Source organism: Anopheles merus, chromosome 2L (genome assembly GCF_017562075.2).
Source record: "Anopheles merus strain MAF chromosome 2L, AmerM5.1, whole genome shotgun sequence".
NCBI lineage: Eukaryota > Metazoa > Arthropoda > Insecta > Diptera > Culicidae > Anopheles > Anopheles merus.
Window position 1 is genome coordinate 21,469,401 of NC_054083.1, and position 19,286 is coordinate 21,488,686.

A 19,286-nucleotide genomic window follows, 5' to 3' on the forward strand; every position below is an offset into this window, starting at 1 on the left:
AAGGAGACGAAATCGATTTGGCAGAATAAGTGCACAGTTTCTGAAATAAATGCAATGTCACCTTATTTTTTTTTTTACCACAGTAGTATTTTTCAAAAAGAAAACTTACCCATTTTATAGATGATTATTATTACTAAGGACTCAAAATGATGAATTTCGCGTCACATTCCATTCCATTGGTGATCTTCTAACCAACGGTGAATTCTCAATTTTTCTAAAGTACAACAGTCGATTTCGCCCCAATACAACCCATTTAAGGGGCAGTTTAGCCACTTAACCAAGAGCATAAAATTTGCCAATTTCTACGTGAATATCATGAATTCCAGTGAAGAAATTATTATCCAACGTTTGTGTCTACAACTTTCTCAATATTAATACAACACCATTGACATTGGTCGCACCATCATTCTACGAATCGTGGTAAATATTGGCAATTTTTATTTGAATCTTTCACGGCTGTTGTCAATTATATTATATTAGATCCGAACGCTCGAATCTATCAAATCTGATTATCGGCCATCATCACCATCTGCTGTGTCTGTATACTTGACTAAAAGCTGTCGCACATATAGTGAAAAAAGGGGGAAAATACAACTTAAAACAAAAAATATATATAGGCTGGATCGGATACACTGAGAGAGTAGTAGTAGCGGATGGTATAGAAAGTAAAAAAGGGGAGTACGAACAAGAGGAAAAAAACGAATCTTGTTCAGGATATAACATCCTTTCAAGTTCGTGTTGTGTTCGTAATTTTAGAGCATAACCAGATTGTTTAGCTGCACTCACACATCAGCATTTTTTCCATGGCTAAGATAGAGAGACACAATTGCGAGGGCTGACAATACTACACAAAAAAATGTTACAAACTATATGAACTAACGCTACACAATTGGCAATTCCAGCCCGGTCGGACGTGGGACGTTGCACTCTTATTAAATTATATTGTGTTGTGGTGTTGTGCATGATCAAAAGATTGATATACAAAACATAGCAAAAAGCAAAAATATTAAAGCTAAGCTAATGAATGGACGACAATGGTAAGCTATCCGAGATTTAGATTTAAAAAAAAAACAAGGAGTCGCATAAAGACGGATAAAGTTACAAAAATCAATTTCTCTTGTTGTGTATGCAATGTAGTTTGGCTGTAAAAGGAAGACAACCCGGAAAGAGCTTATGCTTCATAGAGCGAATGAGTGGTACATAAATTTCAAAAAAAAAAAACATCAGGATGGCAAACGGGTGATTATCATGCTCTTTACATTTCCAGGCACAAAAACTCATTTTAAGCAGAAAAGAGAAAAGCCAGAATGATTTTTTTAAATCTACGAATCTGCCTAACAGTCATGACGATTTAATTTGTTATGAAAAAGTTTCATACTAAAATACATCTAAAGTATAATGCAAAGCAAACACTACCTGTACAACTTGGGCTATTTTTTACTGTCTCTTTAACTTTCAGGCGACTTGACGATGATTTTATGTACCTATTTTGGCGCGATAGGAAAGTAGTAGTAATCCTACAATTAATTTTACACACTAGCTCTAGTCTTTCTAAAATGGTAAAACAAAATTTGTTCGAATGGTAAGGCGCCAGCAGGAAATCTCAATGTAAGAATTGTAGCATCTTGTTTTTTTAACGTTCACAAATCTAAAAAAAAAGTGAGCTTAAAAAACACAAACAACAAATCGCCTCTACTTGTGCGTCTGTAACTGAATCTCTTCGTGTGTTGCTTATAGAAAAATATAGTTATGTCTAAAAAAGCAATACAATGATGTGCTCTAATTTCATAAATCGACTGACTTCTTCGCGCTTGACTCTAAACTCGTTGTGGGGCTTTTCCACTAATCCATGATCCTTGGTAGAGAGAAGATGTGCCAAAAACTATTTGCATCTATAGAGAGGAGGTCCTTTGGTCTTATTGAAATTTCAATAAAGGTCCGCACGCTACACTTTGAAAGACCAGTCAAATATCCAGCTAAACGTCAAACAAACTTTGCGATTACCTCTTGAGGATACAAAGAGATTTTTTGTCAAAAGCCCACTCAGAACAGCTTTGCCAAAGACAACTCTCTGCCGCTTTGGGGGTTGGATTAATGCGCCATCATATCATGCACCGCCAATCACGATTGTCCTTCCATCACATTGCTAAACGGTTGTACCCAACCAGCACACAAACATCAACCATCGCGCATATATGTACACATTTGCTTTACACACGCACTAGCAGATCTCGACCCCAGTGTAAGTAGTTGCTGTTTTTTTGCATTTAAAAGTTAGTGTCAGAGACAAGGCAACGAAGCTCCAGAAAGTGGTACGGAATAGTGTTACAACAAAGGTAGCTAAAACACTCATTTCAAAGCTAAATGTGAAATAGGTGCCTAAAGGTAATTGTCATGTAAAAACAAAAAGAAATAAAGAAAGAACGTCCTTCGAAACCGGTATCTCATCCTCTTTCTGTCGTCGCTCTTCAATTCAACGCAAAACCCTACATTCACACACGAACGCGTGCTCACCAGTACACGTCTCAGTCTTCAGTACACTTCGTTTTCTTGTATCGTTTGCCTTCCCAAACACGTTCACTTCCGATCATTGTCTTCCTGTGTCCGCCTTTCGTTCTTCTCGATCGCATACACGCAACATGGTAACACCACCACCCACTAGGTGGCAGTGGTAAAAGGATCGTCCTTGTTCGTCCTTGTTCGTTTGTGGTTCCTGCTTGTTGCGTTTTGTGGGTATTTTCACAGAAGCACACATTGACAGTGTGCGCCTTTCAATTTCGTGAGTCCGTGTTCTAATCGTTTCGATCCGCCGGCGTGTTTCTTCGTCCCAAAAGTGGTCGCTGTTCTGTGTCCTCTTTGCGTACTGTTCAGTGTTTCCAGTGGTATAGCTTCTCTTTCTCTCGCTTTTTCTGTTTCTCTCTGTATCGCGTGTTACAATGTTCCAAACAACTGTCCAGTGTCGAAACGTGCTGTCGTCACAGTAGTCTTCCGAGCGTGGTGATGGCGCGCTGGTTGGTTCACCACACCCTGACCAAGTTGGCGTTGTGGTCCGTCCGTACGAAGGCGTCCAGGGCATGACAGGAAATGAGGGGAAAGTGTGATGATGATGGTATAATTGATGGCATTAGGGAAGTTTGGTACACGACGATTGTGATTGTTACGTTTTCCGTTTTCTGTTTGCTCCGTTCGATTTTTTCAGTCGCCAAACACACATATACACCCACACACAAACCGTCTAGTGATGTCCACAAGCGTCCATAGGTTCGGAAGTGTCCGAGACGAAAAGGGGAGGAAGGAGAGAGAGAGACCTTATCAAGTGGAAAGATCCTCTATGTCCTTGACAGTCCCCTGCACGTCCACGCAGACCTTAGAGAGAGAAGGAGAGTGAGAAAGTGGGAAAGGAACAGAGGATGGACGGTGGTGTATTGTGTATTAGCAAGTAGCAATAGCACAAAATCGGAAAAGCGCTGCACATCGTCAGTTTTCCCTTTCTTTTTTTTTTGTTTGCTGTTTGTAATAGTGTACACACATCACGCACATTTTCTCGTGTGTCTGGTGGATGTTTGTTTCTTTTGTTCTTTTTCTGTGTAGGATGCAGGAGAAGAGGTGTTTTCTCCAGCCTGGTGCCAGAAGGTTTCGTATCGTATTCCTGCGCGCGTTCTAACGTTCTTTTCGTTCTTCCTCTCTCTCTCTCTCTTTGTCCAAAACCGTTCTCTTTCGGGTGTAGGCGTCCAGAGTTCTAGTAGTCGTAGGTACGGTAGTGTACGACTGCTGGAGGAGGTCTCCCCATACCTCCCCCCCACATCCCGTAGGTGTATCGTTCAAGGTATATAGAGTATAAGCTAGGTTATGCTACAGTACCAGTACCATCGTATCGTTTCAGTTTGTTTCGCTTCTGTGTTCACATTCTCTGTACCAGGGAGGGGGGTTTGTTTCAGTGCGTCTCTTTGCTGTTCGTTAAAAGTAGTGTGTATGCGTTCTGTGGAAAACAAATTAGTTAAAGGTGTTAACAACGTCAGCTCAAATCAGGTAGGGGAAGTGCTATACGGAACACAAAAACAAGGAAACAATAGTACATAGAGCCACGGAGGTTTGTGTGGGGGAAAGAGTACGCATACTGCAAGCCATTAAACATGTACAGCGAACGAACGATTGGTTACCTGCATTGTTTGCCCTTGTTTTTTTTTGCAATAAATGAGTATAAAATGTGGACCAATATTCTGAGAAATGTTTAGCAGTAGCTCAATAGCAATGTTCAGAGTTAAAATTATTGAATTGAATTATACTAAAACATCATCTTTCCGTAAAGTGATATTAAAGCTATTCAAGTAATGAGTATGTCTTTGATGTGTGAATGATATTTAGGTTCCGACATGTTTTTTTTAAAGGTTTTTCTTGCAATGATTGGGCTAGAAAAGTGTGATGAAATGTAAGATTTAGTGGTGAGAGCTGAGAATCGGAACTACCCGATTCCTATTCCGTGTTCAGAATCAATTCCGGAGCCGAATCCCATGCGGGATCGATCCCAATTCCGGAGCCGAATCCCATGAAGAATCGATTCCGATTTCGGAGCCGATGCCGGATGAAGATTCCGGAGCTGATTCCTAGTTCAGAGTCGGATCCGGAATCGGAATGGACCTGGAAATCGTAATTTGCGATAATGGAATAGGGAATCGACCAGTTAATCAGAATGGACTCCAGAATTGAAATGAGCTCCGATATGAGAATCAGTTCTTGAATTGAAATAAAGTTTCGGAAGCGATATCAGTCCGAATCTCCATGAGAATGGTTGGTTTGCAAGTAGATTTGGAATCTTTATGGCTATCACTACGTAGCATCATTCGATCTAAACGACCAATGAGGATCATTCTTATGAGGATACCGAAACCGACTCCGATTTCGCAGCCTATTCCGATTCCGGAGCCGATTCCAATTTCGGAGCCGATTCTGATTCCGGAGCCGATTCTGATTTCGAAGCCGATTCCGATTCCGGAAACAATTCTGATTCCGGGACCGCTTTCGGAGGTGATTCTGAAGCCGATTCCAATTCCGGAACCGCTTCCGGAGGCGATTCTGGAGCCGATTCCGAAACCAATTCCAGCGCCGATTCTGATTCTGGAAAATGGAAAATCGATTCCGACGAAAACTTCATTCAAACTTCATAGAAATACACTAGCCATCACAGAATGATTGATCCGTTATCACAGTTAAAACGTTTCCCACTGGAAGACAGTTGGTATGGCATACATGAAAAGTTCTCAGCTCTATCATACCATATCGCGGGACAGTGGTGCTTCGTGGCAAATTCCATCCTTTGAAACCCTCTCTCTCTATCCAACACAAACAGTTAACTTTTACTCAAAGAAAAAAACGATTCTAGTTATACTGGACACAGCTCGAAAATCTTGGAAAGGCATTTGAATATTTACCTGTGCACAGACGCGACGCTTTCTTTCACTGGCAAGCGTGCAAATTACTCATTCTCCATGCGCTCATCGTGGCGCATTCTTTTCCTTCGATCGTTGCTCGGTTCCTCCGCTTCCAGCACCTGAAAGAGGAGCAAGAACCATTTAGCCAAAGTGTTTTTCAACAGAGCGCTCCCCTAACTAATACGCACCTTGAGCCGTACATTCAGAATGTCCGCACCGTGCAGCTGCTTGATCGCTTTCTTGGCCGACTCCTCGGAGGCGTACTTGGCGTACCCGCAGTTCTTGTTCGGCAACAGGTAAACGTCGATCAGGTCGCCGAACCGGCAGAACGTCTGCTTCAGCACGCTCGTCGGCAGTGCCTTCGGAATGCACACGATGAAGCAGCGCTGGGCAACCTCGGCGTTCGCGTTGGCCAGCGGTTGGGGCGGCGGCAGCGGCACACTGCAAAACGCCGCCTCACGATCTGTGGTGAGGGAAGAATAGGAAGAAAAAGGGTCGGTTAGCGGCGCACCGGTACGTGCTGCAAGGGCCGGAACGAACACCGGCCCTGCTAAACCTCCTCCACCGCCCATACCGTTTCCGTTGAATGGTTCGACCGCACCGCCACCGCCGACTCCGACGCCCACGCCTCCGACACCCACTCCAACACCACCGACGCCCCCTACGACGCCTCCGACGCCCATCGTGCCGACCGTTTCGTGCCCGAGCCGGATGATCAACCGCTCGCCGGGCGGATACTCCAGCCCGTGGATCTTGTCCCGCGCGTACATGGCCGACTGGCTGTTGTTGTACACGACCGTTGCCGTCACGTTGCGATTGTCTAGCGGGGGAGGGTTAACAAGAAAACCGAACCAATTAGCATCCAGGGGAAGGAAAAAATCGCACCTCCGAGCGCAACACTTACTGAAATCATTATTGATCTGGCAGTAGTCCAACCCGGGAATGATGTCGAACAGGCGCCACAGCTGGTCCTGGTTCAGTACCGGGCTGCACAGCACGGTCAGCATCGTTTCGTTCCCGTTCGGCACCATCGCACTGTTGCCGCCCGCCCCACCGTACCCGCTGAAGGCGCCAAAATCGTTGCCACCTCCGCGCCGGTCCACGGCACCGCCCGCCCCCGACCGCCTATCGTTGCCGCCCATCGCAGCAAAGCCCATCATCGCGCCGGCCCCACTCACACTGCCGACACCACCACCGCCCGGTCCCACCCGCCGGTCGTCGGCGAACCCGTTCGCACTGTTTACCGCACCCCCAAAAACACCGGCTCCGGCGCCTCCTCCACTACCGCCACCACCACCGGTTCCACCACCTCCACCACCACCTCCACCGCCACCACCACCTCCTCCGCCACCACCGCCGCCACCCCCGACAAAGCCGCCAAAGTTCTCGTTCGACGAGACGGACGCGTTGCGGGGCGGCTTCGGCTCGGCAAACACGGCCTTATACTTCGGATCGCAGCCCTCGAACGCTTGGGCCGCGTGCAGGAACCGGCCAAACTTGACGTACGCAAAGCCCTTGCCCTCCTTCGTCACCTTGTCGCGGATGATGGTGACCAGATCGACCGTGCCGTACTTGCCGAACTCCTCCCGGAGCGCCTCCTCCGTCATGTCCTTCGGGATGATGACGAACAGCCGCAGATACTTCTCCTCCTCGTTCTCCGTCTGCTTGCGCGAGCCCTGCTGCCGGTTGGCCGCCACCAGCACCTTGATCGGGCGCGTATTGTCCCCGACGCACTTGCCGTTCATCTCCTCGAGCGCTCTGGCCGCGTCGGACGTTTTCGCGTACTTGATGTAGGCGACACCTTGGAAAATAGGAAAAGAAGAAACGACCACTCACACACCGTTTAGAAGACGCAATGAAAGGCAAAATGCGCGTGGATGTGGGCGTGAGCGGGATGGTTGCAAAAGCGAAAGGGAAAAATTCAATAAACGGTAACACCCCAAACATGTTCCGTAATCATCATAGCTTAACCCCTTTTTTGCAGTAGGCGATGCATTCGCCACCTTTGTGAAAAAGGAAATGCAACCCCTAACCTTACCCTTACACGCACACACACACACATACAAACACGAATGCTCGCATAGAAACGCATCAATCACGACGCGCTCCCTCCTCCTCCTTCTCGAGCTGTTCGGTAATACCTTTGCCTTCGCCCGTCGCCCGGTCCTTGACGATCCATATTTCCTCGATGTCGCCAAACTTGTCGAAGTGTTCGCGCAGATTTTCCTCGGTGACGCTCTTGCTGCAGATGATAAACAACCGCGACATTGGCGGCGTGTCGGCGGAGCTTTTCTCCTCGGTAAAATTGTTGCGGCTCGTGCCGCCCGACCGTCGCTCAGCCATCGGTCCGCCCTTTAGAAACCTTTAGCACCTCACACACTGGGGGGAGGGGTTTCTGTAGCCTTTTTAGCGTGTGTCGGTGTGTCGTTGCTGAATCGTCGTCGTCTTGCTGCACTGCACAAGGAAGGCTCTTTTCTAGTCGTTTCCTCGCACCAGCGCCTACTGCAACACACGCACACACACGGTGACTCCTCGACCAAATGACCGAGGGTAGGCCGTGCGTGAGGAAGGGAGCAGGAGGTGAGCAAGCTGTCTTGTGGTGCGTTGCTTGGGGTGGCTGTTTTTTTCTACTCTCTTTCTGTGCCTTCTTGGGAAAATGATCACAACGACAACACACACACAAACACGGGGATAATCGGGAGGGAAATCAAAAGCACCGTTTACATCACACGGAAAAGGAAACACACGCAACGTATAAAGGAACAATCGTACGCGATGCCAGACATCAAAACTTCTGCTCTTTGATCATAGACAATCGGACAGTGACAGCCACGGCTTGCTGCAACAAAAAAAAAGCGATGACAGCGAACGACACATCGAAGCATAGCACAGTGGGAGTGCCGTGGGTCATCTTACTTACTTATTTATTTCTTTATTTCCGTTTTCAAATGCAAATTTGGACTGAACTTGATAAATAACCATAATAAAAAGTTGCTAGTTGCCTGATCCCTTTCTGTACTGATGTGCTATTCAAGCATTGCATAAATTTTGGTTTGTTATGGTTTGGTTGGTGGTTACAGTGCTGAACCAAAAAAGGCAACGAAGCAATTATTCAATTTATTCGCATCAAAAGCGTAGTTTTGGTTTTAAATCTTATTTTTTAACTTGAAAATCAAGCGCACTATTAAACATAAATAAATCAACTTATTGTTTTGAATATTAAAAAAAATATTTTACATACATGATATTAGAGTAAAAATAAAAAAAGACACAGCTTTAAGGACCAAAACGAGATGTAAATAAGAAAATGTGTATCCTTTCTATTGAAAAAAAAGAAAAAAAAATATTTAAAAAACCCTGTCCATTGCAGATGACCACCCGCTTTCCCTCGGTGCGCAGCAGAGCAGCAGCAGAGTAAACAAAAAAAAAAGCAAAACCCGTGAGCAATTCGTGGAAAGTGCACTCAGCTGTTCCTGCTTATTGCCCTTTTCTGGCTTTCTGTGTGAATCGAAACCGCTCCCGTTTGGCCTAAATCATTCGTAGCTCAGTTTAGCAGCATCAAACCAAGTGCTTAAAGGTACGGTCTTCACTGTTGGTCAATTGGTGTTGTTCACGAACGGCAGTGAAAATTGTGTCGGAAAAAAACAATACAAAATCGCAGTTTAATGTACGCGGAGGAAAGCAGTATCGGGGATTATTCCCCCGATATCGTTCTCGCTTTCTCGCACTCTCGCGCTCTCGTTCTCGCTCTCCCTGTACTCAAGCGCGCGCTCGCACAGAAGTAGCGGGACGTGCTCTCTCTCTCTCTCTCTCTCTCTCTCTCTCTCTCTCTCTCTCTCTTTCTTTCGCTCCTGCTTTATCGCTGGCACTTTATTGTGGCACACCGACCCAAACCCCGGGCCCTGTCGCGAATTTCGTCAAGTCTTCTATCGTCAAGCGGTGTGTGTTGGTGCCTGCTGCTTTTCTGCTGCTTGCTCTTCCGAAGAATAGTTTCGATTTTAGTGTGCTGAGGTAAAGAGTGAAGCATTGACAAAAAGTGTACCCCAACATTCTTCTGGTGCTGTTTTTTTCGTCCCTAACCTGCGTGCATTTAGTTCTACTCTGTGTGGCCCGCGAACGTGCAGGTGTATTGGGTGAAAAGCGCGATTTAAATTAGTAAATGGTTCCGGTGGGGGGTAGAGAGACAGCTGCAGCTATATCAGAAGGAGGTGTGCGTGCGTGCGTTCATTGAATTTTCTGTGCTGTGGATTTTTTGTTGTATTTTGCTGCCTCTGTTCACTGTGTACAAAATGGATGCAGAAGAATGTTGTGCACCACACCACTAGCGCCTATTCCGTCTAATTGTGTGCCGATTCGGTCTATGGCCGCTTATTCCTAGAAAATTTATCCTTTCTCTCTCGCTCTCTCGCTGGGTGCCTCTTGTGTGTTTTTCATTGCTCGATAATCGCACACCATTTTCCTCGTTCTTTTGGGCTGCTGCTGGTAGGGTGCGGGGGAGATTTTCAGCTACAATTTATCCATTTTCTACCTAGCACGAAGCAAACGCACGCACGCACGCACTTGCACATGTCATGAGTGATTATCGTGAGCGATTTTCTCTCTCCCATTTCTATCTCTCTCTCTTGCTTTTTCGTTTTTTTTATATCGACGCGCGATAAAAATCACCACAATTGACGTGTGCGTGATACAGACATAGTGCGAGAGACAACAGTCGAGCAAGAGCGATCAGAGTGCAGCCGAGAGTGAGTGACACAGAAAAACGGATACACACACACACGCGCGCACAGGGAGTTTCGAGAAATTTTCCACTCTCTCTCTCTCCCCGAGTTTTGGTTGGGCACACGCGATGGGCGAGAGTGGGAGTTTTCGCCGTCACTTCCGTGCTAACGTTCTTCGGGAAAGCGTGTGTGTGCGCGACACTGTTAGGGCCATCATCTTTCTCACCCAAGTGCTGCTGACCCACAGAAGCTGTAAGGAAAATTTTGGGCCAAAAGCCCCCCAGAAGCGTTTGTGCCTGATCTTCACCTCGTGTGCATTCGAGGTATTGCAGCAGAAAAACAGTCCCGAAAAAAGTGTGTGTTTTGGCCATCTTTGCTATTCTTGGTCTGTCATCCGTAACTCACAGATCAGAGTCCCCCCCCCCCCCTCCTCCTCTCTTCCCCACCGAGCCAGCTCATTCGTAGATACTAATTTTATTTTCCTTCCCTTCTCTTCAGCGATCCGCCGCATCCTAGTAACCCTGTGCTCTGTGGTGGTGTAGTAGTGTGTCAATACGTGCGGTTGTGTGTATGTGTCTGTTTGTCAGTGTCATCAGTGCTGTGCGTACAAATCTCAAGTAAAAGCTCAAAACAGAAACACCTCTCACCTCTTTGCTTCTCCGCGTTTCTGGGTGCGTGTTAGTGCAATTGTGTTTCACACTGTGACCACAGAACCTCCGGAGAAACAACCCCCGGTGCAGAAGAAAAAGTGACACACCGTGACAACCCTGTGCAAGAGTGTTTTAGTTGGTTGTTTGGTGCCGTTACACTGTGCGGGGATCGAAGAAGACGAACGACGCAAAGAAAAGGAGATCGAGCGCCAACTACAACCACACACACACACACACGCCACTACTTCCGGTTTGCTTGCCATCGCCGAGTCCCTGTGTCTCCCTTTCGCACGGCACATTGTGTGCCTCCTCCTTTCTCTGTGTGTGTAGCTTTTCGAGTAAGTATTTATTGCCATTGTGTGTGAGCTTCTTGTTGTGTCCTCTCTGTTCCGGAAGATGTTATTATGTAAATAACATTACACATTTACACACCCATCCAATCCCCTCCTTGGTCAACCTCCCCCCCCCCCCACCCACATTTTTCCGTCGTTATCAGGCAGCAACACCTTTTCTGTCCCTTTTAGGTTTTTATCTTTGGTTTTGTTTTCTTAATATTAATCGCTCCGTTTTTAACGTCCATTTAACGTTCCCTTCCAAACCTCCATCTTCTTTCTACACAAAGGCGAAATGTGAAATCCTGCCCGTTTCCCCTGGCAACCCTCAGCCCTTGGGATATTTGCAAAAGTTGTGCCAAAAGCAAAGTTTACCTACTTTGATAGGTTTTACCTCCATGGGGTTATGGGAAAATTACAGCCCACACACACAGCAGCCCAAACACAGTTAAAACGTGCACATTAAAAATTGGGTGGGAGCAGAAGGGGCAAAGGTGCTGCCGACTAAAAATGTGTGCTTAATCGAGAGTAAATTCATTTCACATCGCCGACAACATTTTAAACAACACACCCACCCTCTCACCACCCACACACACACACACACACACACACACACACACACACACACACACACACACACACACACACACACACACATGCATCACACATTTACTACCAGTCGAGAAAACAACCTTTTCCACGAATTGACCCCTTTTCCCTTTGCCTCGGGTTCCCCGTCATTCGTGCTCTCTTTCTCTCTCTCTCTTTCTCTCTTCTTTATGGAGTTCGGCAAAAAAATGCTTTTACTGCATCCTGGCGCTTTACTTCCGGTTTGTTTGTTTGGCAATTTGTTTGCGGTACGGTTGGCGCACGCGGTCTGCATATCCGCCTCCCCCTCAACCATCCTGACCCGGGACCTGGGTTTGTTCTCTATGCCTTGGCTGGCCTCCCTCCAAGTTTCAAGGTGGTAAAACCCGAAAAGGACCTTGGTACATGTAACTTACACATTTCACTCAGTGTGTGTGTGTGTATCATGCAAAGAACTCCAAAAGCGGGAAAGCGAGACGAAGGAAGAAGGTGTTTAAGGGAAGAAGGTCATTTTGTGCCAAAAAACCAAACAAAAAAAAAAGAATCACCTAATGAGTTTTCTTGCCTATTTACCGGTTTTTGGTGGACCTGGTTTTCCTCTTCTTTCCCATTTTCCTTTCGCCAAGATGTGTGTGTGTGCGCTCGGTTCGGTGCGCCAAAATTCATGGATTTCTGCCTTTGCTCTGATGACCTCGAGCACCAGAGGGTCCTTCTTTTCGAGGTTTTCTTGTTTTTTTTTTGGCAAATGGGAACGCATCGTATCAAAAGAGAGGGGAGGGTTGCACAAGATGCACAGTGTGCTGCTGTTGGGAACTGCTTTTGCCTTGCCCTATTGATGTGACGTGCTGCGTTGAGCCCATGCCCCCTTGATGAAAGTATGCTGCATGCTCTCGAATTTCCGATACGCAAACGAGTTCTTCGTGACCGAAAAGTGCATCGTGGCGGAATTTTCGCCCAGTACACACATGGGCGCACAGTACAGCAGCGCGTCATCATCAAAGGCTCACAGGCTCAAAACAGGAAGGGTTTTTCTTTTTTGGCTTTTAGCTCTACTTGTTTGTACCGTTTGGTCGCCAGAACTTACGACAACTTCGCACAAAAACAGCAGGACCTGGGAACGACACATTTGTGCAAAAGACCGAGTGGTGTGTGTGTGTGTGTGTATGTGTCCTACAAGAAGGGGTGATCTAGCTTCTCACAATGCTTAGCAAAGGGTGGTTGTCTACACCGTATTTTTTGCCACACTCTCTATTAGGTGTGTGCGTGTGTGTGTATTGAGAAACAAGGAGCTACTAATTGCTTTTCAATTGTGCTTTCTGTGGAGACAGCGACGGGGGACAAGCGCAAGCGAGAACCTGATTCCTGACCGTACCGGAAGAGATGTTTGGTTTTTAATTGTCCAGTTGTCTTTTTTGTCTCGCGATGCTGTGAAGTGCTGAGGTGTTGTTTTGCAGGTCCTTTAAATTGACGGTTGACGGAAGAAGTGGGGAGAAAAAGCGGGTTGAAACTGGATGAAGGAAAATACAATCATTAACAATCGTGCCTTTGGCAAGGTGTGTTGTAAGGAGCTCTTTAAATTTCAATTTCAAATAGCAAATCTCAACACACACTTTCCGTTCAGACGAGGCTATGCTCAAGTAAAGTGCAGTTTTCGTTGTGTTGGTAGCTTTATTTACTATTCGAATGGTTAAGAGGTTTTCAGCCACAGAGCTTGTGTGTTGAATTGTCAAAAATCGATTGGAAATCTTGCAGAATCTTCTTTACTGTTGGTGATGAACGTATTTTCTTATTAAAGGAAGAACATGATACGTACATTTTTAGATGACCTTTTCGGTAAAAATGTATTTTACGGGACACACCATTCCTTCAGCATGATTTTCAACAACAACAACTCTGTATTGAAATTATCAGACTCTTATATGGAGATTCTCTTCACCGCGAAGATTGAGCTCCGTTTTATTGAGTGTAAAAAACTGAGGCCAGCGAATGTTGAAGTTTATTATGATTATTTATTGGTTAATCTTCAACGGGCCGTATGGCCTAATTAAGATGGGTAACAGTAAACACACACAAAAATTACATAGCAAAATCAAGATTTGTATCGCAATTCACTGTGGCCACGGCAGAATCCGGAGACGTTTCTTGAAGCACTGAGGTGAGATGTTGAAGTCGAAGCAATCTGAAACAGTGTTGAATACAGCCGACATGCGGAACATAGGGTCATACCGACCAGCGTTGGATCGAGGTTGAGCGACCCGTAGTGTCTCTCTAGACCTAAGTGTTCGGGATGGTGCATAGATATCGACTCGATGCAACAAAGGCGATGAGTCGATAGAGCCATTTAGCAAACCAGCGATGAAAGAGCACTGTGCATTGCGTCTTCTAAAACCACGCATAAAACTAGCCTGCAATTTTCAGTCTAGATTATTCTAACCTCAAAGCTAGAATTAGATTCGAGTACCTGCTCGAAAAAATGGCAAAAACAAGGCGGTGTTTACATTTATCCCAAGGTGCATTAAAGAGATCTGGTGATGGAATCCAGAATCAAAGTTTATGTAAACCAGGTAGTCTCATAACCTGTTTTTTTTATAACCAAATGTGAACATCCCTTTTTGACAGGACGGGTGAAAACGAAATCGTCATTCAGAAGCAGAAGCGATAAAAAATCAGCCTTCTAAATACATACACCTTGGGATAAGCCCACCCACTTTGATAGCTACTCCAAAACTGCTATACAATGCAAACAGCTGATAGGCTGAAATTTCAGCCTACGATCAAACAACGGAAAGGGGCATAATGTTGAGATAACTTCTGCCAAAAGCCATCGCATTTTAGTGGAAGTTAAGTCTTTATAAAACATTGATTTAGAACGAGGATATCCAATCTTTTCAAAGAAGCTTGAGATGAGAGCCAAGTTAACGTTCACTTTAGATATTTGGTAAAAGTTTAAATCTCGCTATGATAAGAACATTCTCACTGCTTCTATCAAATTTGTACAACTTTCCATTCTTCTTCTTCTTCTTCGTCTTTGGTACAACAACCGTTGTCGGTCAAGGCCTGCTTGTACCACTCGTACCACTAAAATTTATGATCGCAGGGCGCATTATAGACTTTCGAGGGCCACATGTGGCCTACGGGGCTTGGTTTTAGATCCTTGTCTTAGCACATTCCAGGGCACCTGGATGGACAACTAGAAGTAACTAGGGAATGCTAGACAATGATCCTGTAAAAATACATAAAAAAGACACATGTAGCTTCGCCGTAAGTAATTTCTCGTTTAAACTACTGCTATGGCACCTGTAAAAACGTACAAAAACATTTCTTCCTCAATCCACTGTATAGCTTAGACATCACTCCTTGGGATAACCGTCTATTCTGATCGGTGAAACATGTTCTGGCTGTCCAGTGCTTCTTCAATTACGTTAAAGTCAAGTCATTTATCGGTGTATGGATATCGACCAAAGCATCGTGTTTTAACCGGGATATAAGCTTATTGGTACATAAAGGCAAGAATATTGATACATTTATGAAGGTAATGTTTGATAGAAATTATCCATTGGTAAACCATCTTTCACATTGTAGTATTTCGACACGGCACTAGGTCGTCATGTGCAGAAAATCGGCCAGAATTTAATCGATACATAGTTTTGAATAGCATAAAATCTGCTGTCATTTCAATCGGTGAAATCAAACGTTTTAATTGGCCTGTCAAATTAACGTCACTATATCGAACACGTACCAGCTTGTGTGTGCTTCAGCGAGCAAAAGCCAGCAACTTTTAGCCAGCCGATAACGGATAGATCAAACCAATACATGTATGCTCGCGAGAACTTCTTGAGCATATAACCAGTCACGCACCAGTATTTGCTTGCACTATGTTGATGTGACGAACCAGAGGAGGAATACCATCAACATTGTGCATTATGTTGATGAAATGAATGGAATACTTCCAACAAAACGCTCAATTCTGCGCAAATGATGTATATGCTATTGATTTCGTAGCATCTTCCTTTCTTCTGTTTCGCAATACCAATCTGCATCAGAGTGCACATAAAACGCAAATTTCCAATTCCCGAAGACGACCTTCCCTCAACTTCCCGCCCATCGCCTCATCGGGATAATAGCACCCACGATCAGCTCCAATCAGGTTAAAGATGCACCCACTTTACCTACCATTTCGAATTGATATGTAAAATCAGTTCTAGTTAAATGGAACTCCGTGCTCTTTCTCTTTCTTCTGTCTGGCGAGATGTGAAAACCCGATCTTACGCAACATTGTGTGTGTGTGTGTGTGTGTGTGTGTGTGTGTGTGTGTGTGTGTGCCTGCGTGCGCCATAAAAGGTGCAATGAAATGCAACTCACAGTCAGCGGTTGAACCCGGTGGGAGAGGAGGAGTTTTTAGCCTAATTAATCGCTCCCGCGCTAATGGATCGTGGGGATACGAGTCACGATGGCTGGTAGTAGTACACTTACTAAAATGGGGTTTACCTTTCCTGTATTTTCAAACTCCTCCACTGCGTTGTTCTGTGTGTGTGACCTACTTTCTTTGGTGGGCGCCTCCCCGTTGTAGAACAAACCTCCCCAAAAATGGACTCACATGATGCGCTACTGCACTCGGAATCGAAATCACTGCAAATCCAACCCTCCCCCCCCCCCCCCCGTGCACTCAGATTCGAAAACCAATCATTTATTTCAATTTCTTAAAGAAAATCGTCTTAACACAGGTGCATGGTAGGGAGCAATGCCACTACTTTGTTGTTGTCGATGCTTGGTACGCGAGGAGTCGCTGTGTCAGTGGCTTTGGCCGTTCGTTCATTCACCACACACCTCTCCGGTACAAGGAAGACTATGCTGATGATGACGATACGGATGATGATGATGATTGGGTGAAAAAAAAACTCTGATACACCGAAAGGTCCCGAATGCCCGAAGGCGCTCGTGCGTGCGTTCGTGTGCATATCCTTTTTGGCGTGTTGTTTTTTAGCTTTGCTTGCAACTTTTCTTTCCCCTGGCGTGGTGCTGCCGAAATGTCAAAGCAGCGCGGGGTGCTGTAGTGGTGTGTGGGTCGTCATTTTCCACATACCTACACACGTACAACAGTGCCCGGTGCGCGCGCGAGAGAGAGAGAGCGTACGCGCGATGAGTGATCATCTAAGTAGCTCTCGCACCCCCACAGCCCGCGCAAGTGAGTGCCGGTGAGTGGCTAATGGTTTTGCGAGTCGGGGCTGTACGCATCGGATGCCGTTCGCACCGCGTTTAGTACCCAGTTTGCCATTGTATCGACCGTTTACTGTGCGCGCTCTAGTTTCTCTTACCGTAACCTCTGTCTGTGTTTGTGTGCGTGTTTCTATAGCTAGACCAGAAACAGAAATTCTGTGTCTCCGCGTGCGTGCGTGTACATGCGCTTTAGTGTGTGAAGCTGCGTACCACCTTTGCATACGCGACTAGGTGCCGACGACGATTTGCTTTAGGTGTGTGTTAGTCATAGGATTAGTCCGGTTTTTTTTTTTTGTAGCTCCTATTTTTGTTTCATTTTGGCGTGCTTTCGTGTGTGTGTGGGTGCGATTGAAGATTAAATGCACATACTTTTCATAACGCAACGATCTAAAGTGTGCTGTTGTGCACGCGTGTGTTGGAAGACTGTTCCCTTCGCACATACACATCTATTAAGCAAACGGTGTGTTGTACCTTTTTCAAGGGTATCCCTTTTTCGTGTGACGATTGGGTGTAGTAGTAGTAGTAGTAGTGGCGCTGTGCATGCTCTTTGTTGCCTGTATTGCTCGTTGACTCTATTGACAAATGGTGAATTCTTTTTTTGCTGTTGCGTGGGTGGCTCTTCACCAAGCGACACACACACACATACAGCTCGCATTCCGTTAGTGTGTTGTTCCCGGCTCTCTGCTACACACCGCGCACGACGACAGCCGAGTCGTGCATTATTTGCTCCTAATATATTGCCTTTTATGTGTGTGACGTGTGGTCGCGGTTTAGTTGAAGGCGTGTTGTTATTAAAATAAGGGAATGGAATTCGGGTTTTTTTTATTACCGTGCACGCGTGTTGCGTTACGACTCGATTAACGATAAAAATGATTTAAAAACTCCAGTAAACAAAAAACCCGAGGGTGGTGAAACGTTCATTCTATCACACCCATAAACAATGTGTCAAAAGCAGAATGGTGTATCTGCATATTTGCATAACGTTTGGAATGGCGAGCGAAACCGAAAGAGGAAACATTAAATTTGTGAGGTTGGAAAAAATACACCCAAAGCGGAGAAGAGTTAATAGTAATGGATAATCATAAATAATAGGCAGCTTTATAATTAACAAACATACAAAGCGCGCAAACCCCTGCGGATGACAAATTAGTTAAACAAAACCGACGCCCTCTGCCAAAACAGTGGTCAAAATGGAACGCGTGTGGGGCTTTGCTAACAAAATGTGGAGCAAAAGTGAGAGTGGTTTGTGTGTGTGCGTGGCTCAAACAACAACAAAAACGCCCAGCATGTGCTTTTTTTTTGGTTCGACGGACGGAAATATCATTTAGTGATTGAAGATGGATTTTTCCCCCGGAAGGCCCCAAAAGGGGAAGAGGAAACATTTATAATATCCGCACAAGCACACAAGCACGCTTACACGGACGGAAGTGATGCAAAAGTAGTAGTCGCTCCCACCACTGTGTATGTGTGTGTACAGGTAACAAAACGGCAGCAAAACGGTCTTGTGAGTGTTTTCTTTTTCTTTCCCTCGTGACGTGTGCGGCTGCTGGTGGCAACGGTTGATGTTGTTGTTGTTGTGCTCACTGTGATGCATCCGATGCGCGTTTACCACCATTTCCAGGTGCAACAGCAGCAGCAGCATCGCGATCTCGCTGCGATAGTTTGCTTCCTTCACTCTCTCTCTCTCCCCATGCACACACACACACCCCTTTCTCTACTTTTTCCCTGTGTATAAAGTGCTGTTTTTGTTGCTCGTGCCAGGTGAAAGTGAAGACGGCGAACTTGTCGGCAAACGTCGTCGCTGTCTCTCGGTGTGTGTGTGTGTGTTGGTATTCTATGATGCGCGCGTGAGGTGAGATGAACGATAACACAAACCCTGTGCGGTTTCTAAGCAGTTGCGATGCTGGTGTGTGCAGTTGCTGTCATTTGCACGCATCGGTCATGTTCAGCATCTATCGCACGCTCTCTCATCCCTGGGCAGTGTGTGTGGTAGTGCGTTTAGCGAGCAAACCTTTTTGTCGCATTTGGCAGCGATTCTGGTGTGTTTTTGCTGCTACCTGATGGCCGCCTATTTGCTGTTGCCCTTCAGCACCTTGTGCTGCTGTGTGTACCTTTATGCGGGTTGCTTTTGCTTTGCTTATTACATCCCACACACAGAAGACTGCATTTCGAATCGAAGTGCGGCTGTCAGCGGCTACCTCCGGATGTGCTCTTAGTACACCACTACTACACTGTCGATGCGACAGATGTCGCGCTGTCTAAAGTGTGTTTGTTGCGCTGTTTTACCCGTGCCTACTAATACACACGGCTCCCCGACTGTGACTGTGTGTGGTGCCCTCCCGGGGTTTTGCA

The 19,286-nt window shown here is 45.8% G+C and overlaps 2 protein-coding genes across 18 annotated transcripts in view; one reads left to right on the plus strand and one right to left on the minus strand.

Moving 5' to 3' along the window:
• Positions 1–2,413: 2,413 nt before the first annotated feature.
• Positions 2,414–8,270, minus strand: LOC121593884 (RNA-binding protein 45). Its single transcript, XM_041916640.1, has 6 exons — positions 7,571–8,270; positions 6,334–7,230; positions 6,004–6,249; positions 5,618–5,892; positions 5,430–5,548; positions 2,414–3,979 (listed from the first exon to the last, which is right to left on the minus strand). The coding sequence occupies exons 1-5, from the start codon at positions 7,770–7,772 to the stop codon at positions 5,474–5,476; spliced, it is 1,695 nt and encodes a 564-aa protein (XP_041772574.1). The 5' UTR covers positions 7,773–8,270; the 3' UTR covers positions 2,414–3,979; positions 5,430–5,473.
• A 588-nt stretch (positions 8,271–8,858) lies between these two features.
• Positions 8,859–19,286, plus strand: part of LOC121593520 (protein boule) — a 61,277-nt gene continuing 50,849 nt past the window's right edge. For 8 of the 17 annotated variants that reach the window (XR_006004795.1, XR_006004793.1, XR_006004794.1 and 5 more), the window contains exons 1-2: positions 9,335–9,440; positions 10,646–11,135. The gene's annotated coding sequence lies outside the window, so the exon portion shown is untranslated. Of the gene's footprint in view, positions 9,007–9,334; positions 9,441–9,465; positions 9,554–10,152; positions 10,502–10,645; positions 11,136–16,960; positions 17,189–19,286 lie in introns of those variants that run through there. The other 9 variants (XM_041915912.1, XM_041915919.1, XM_041915921.1 and 6 more) reach the window with 7 other exon arrangements.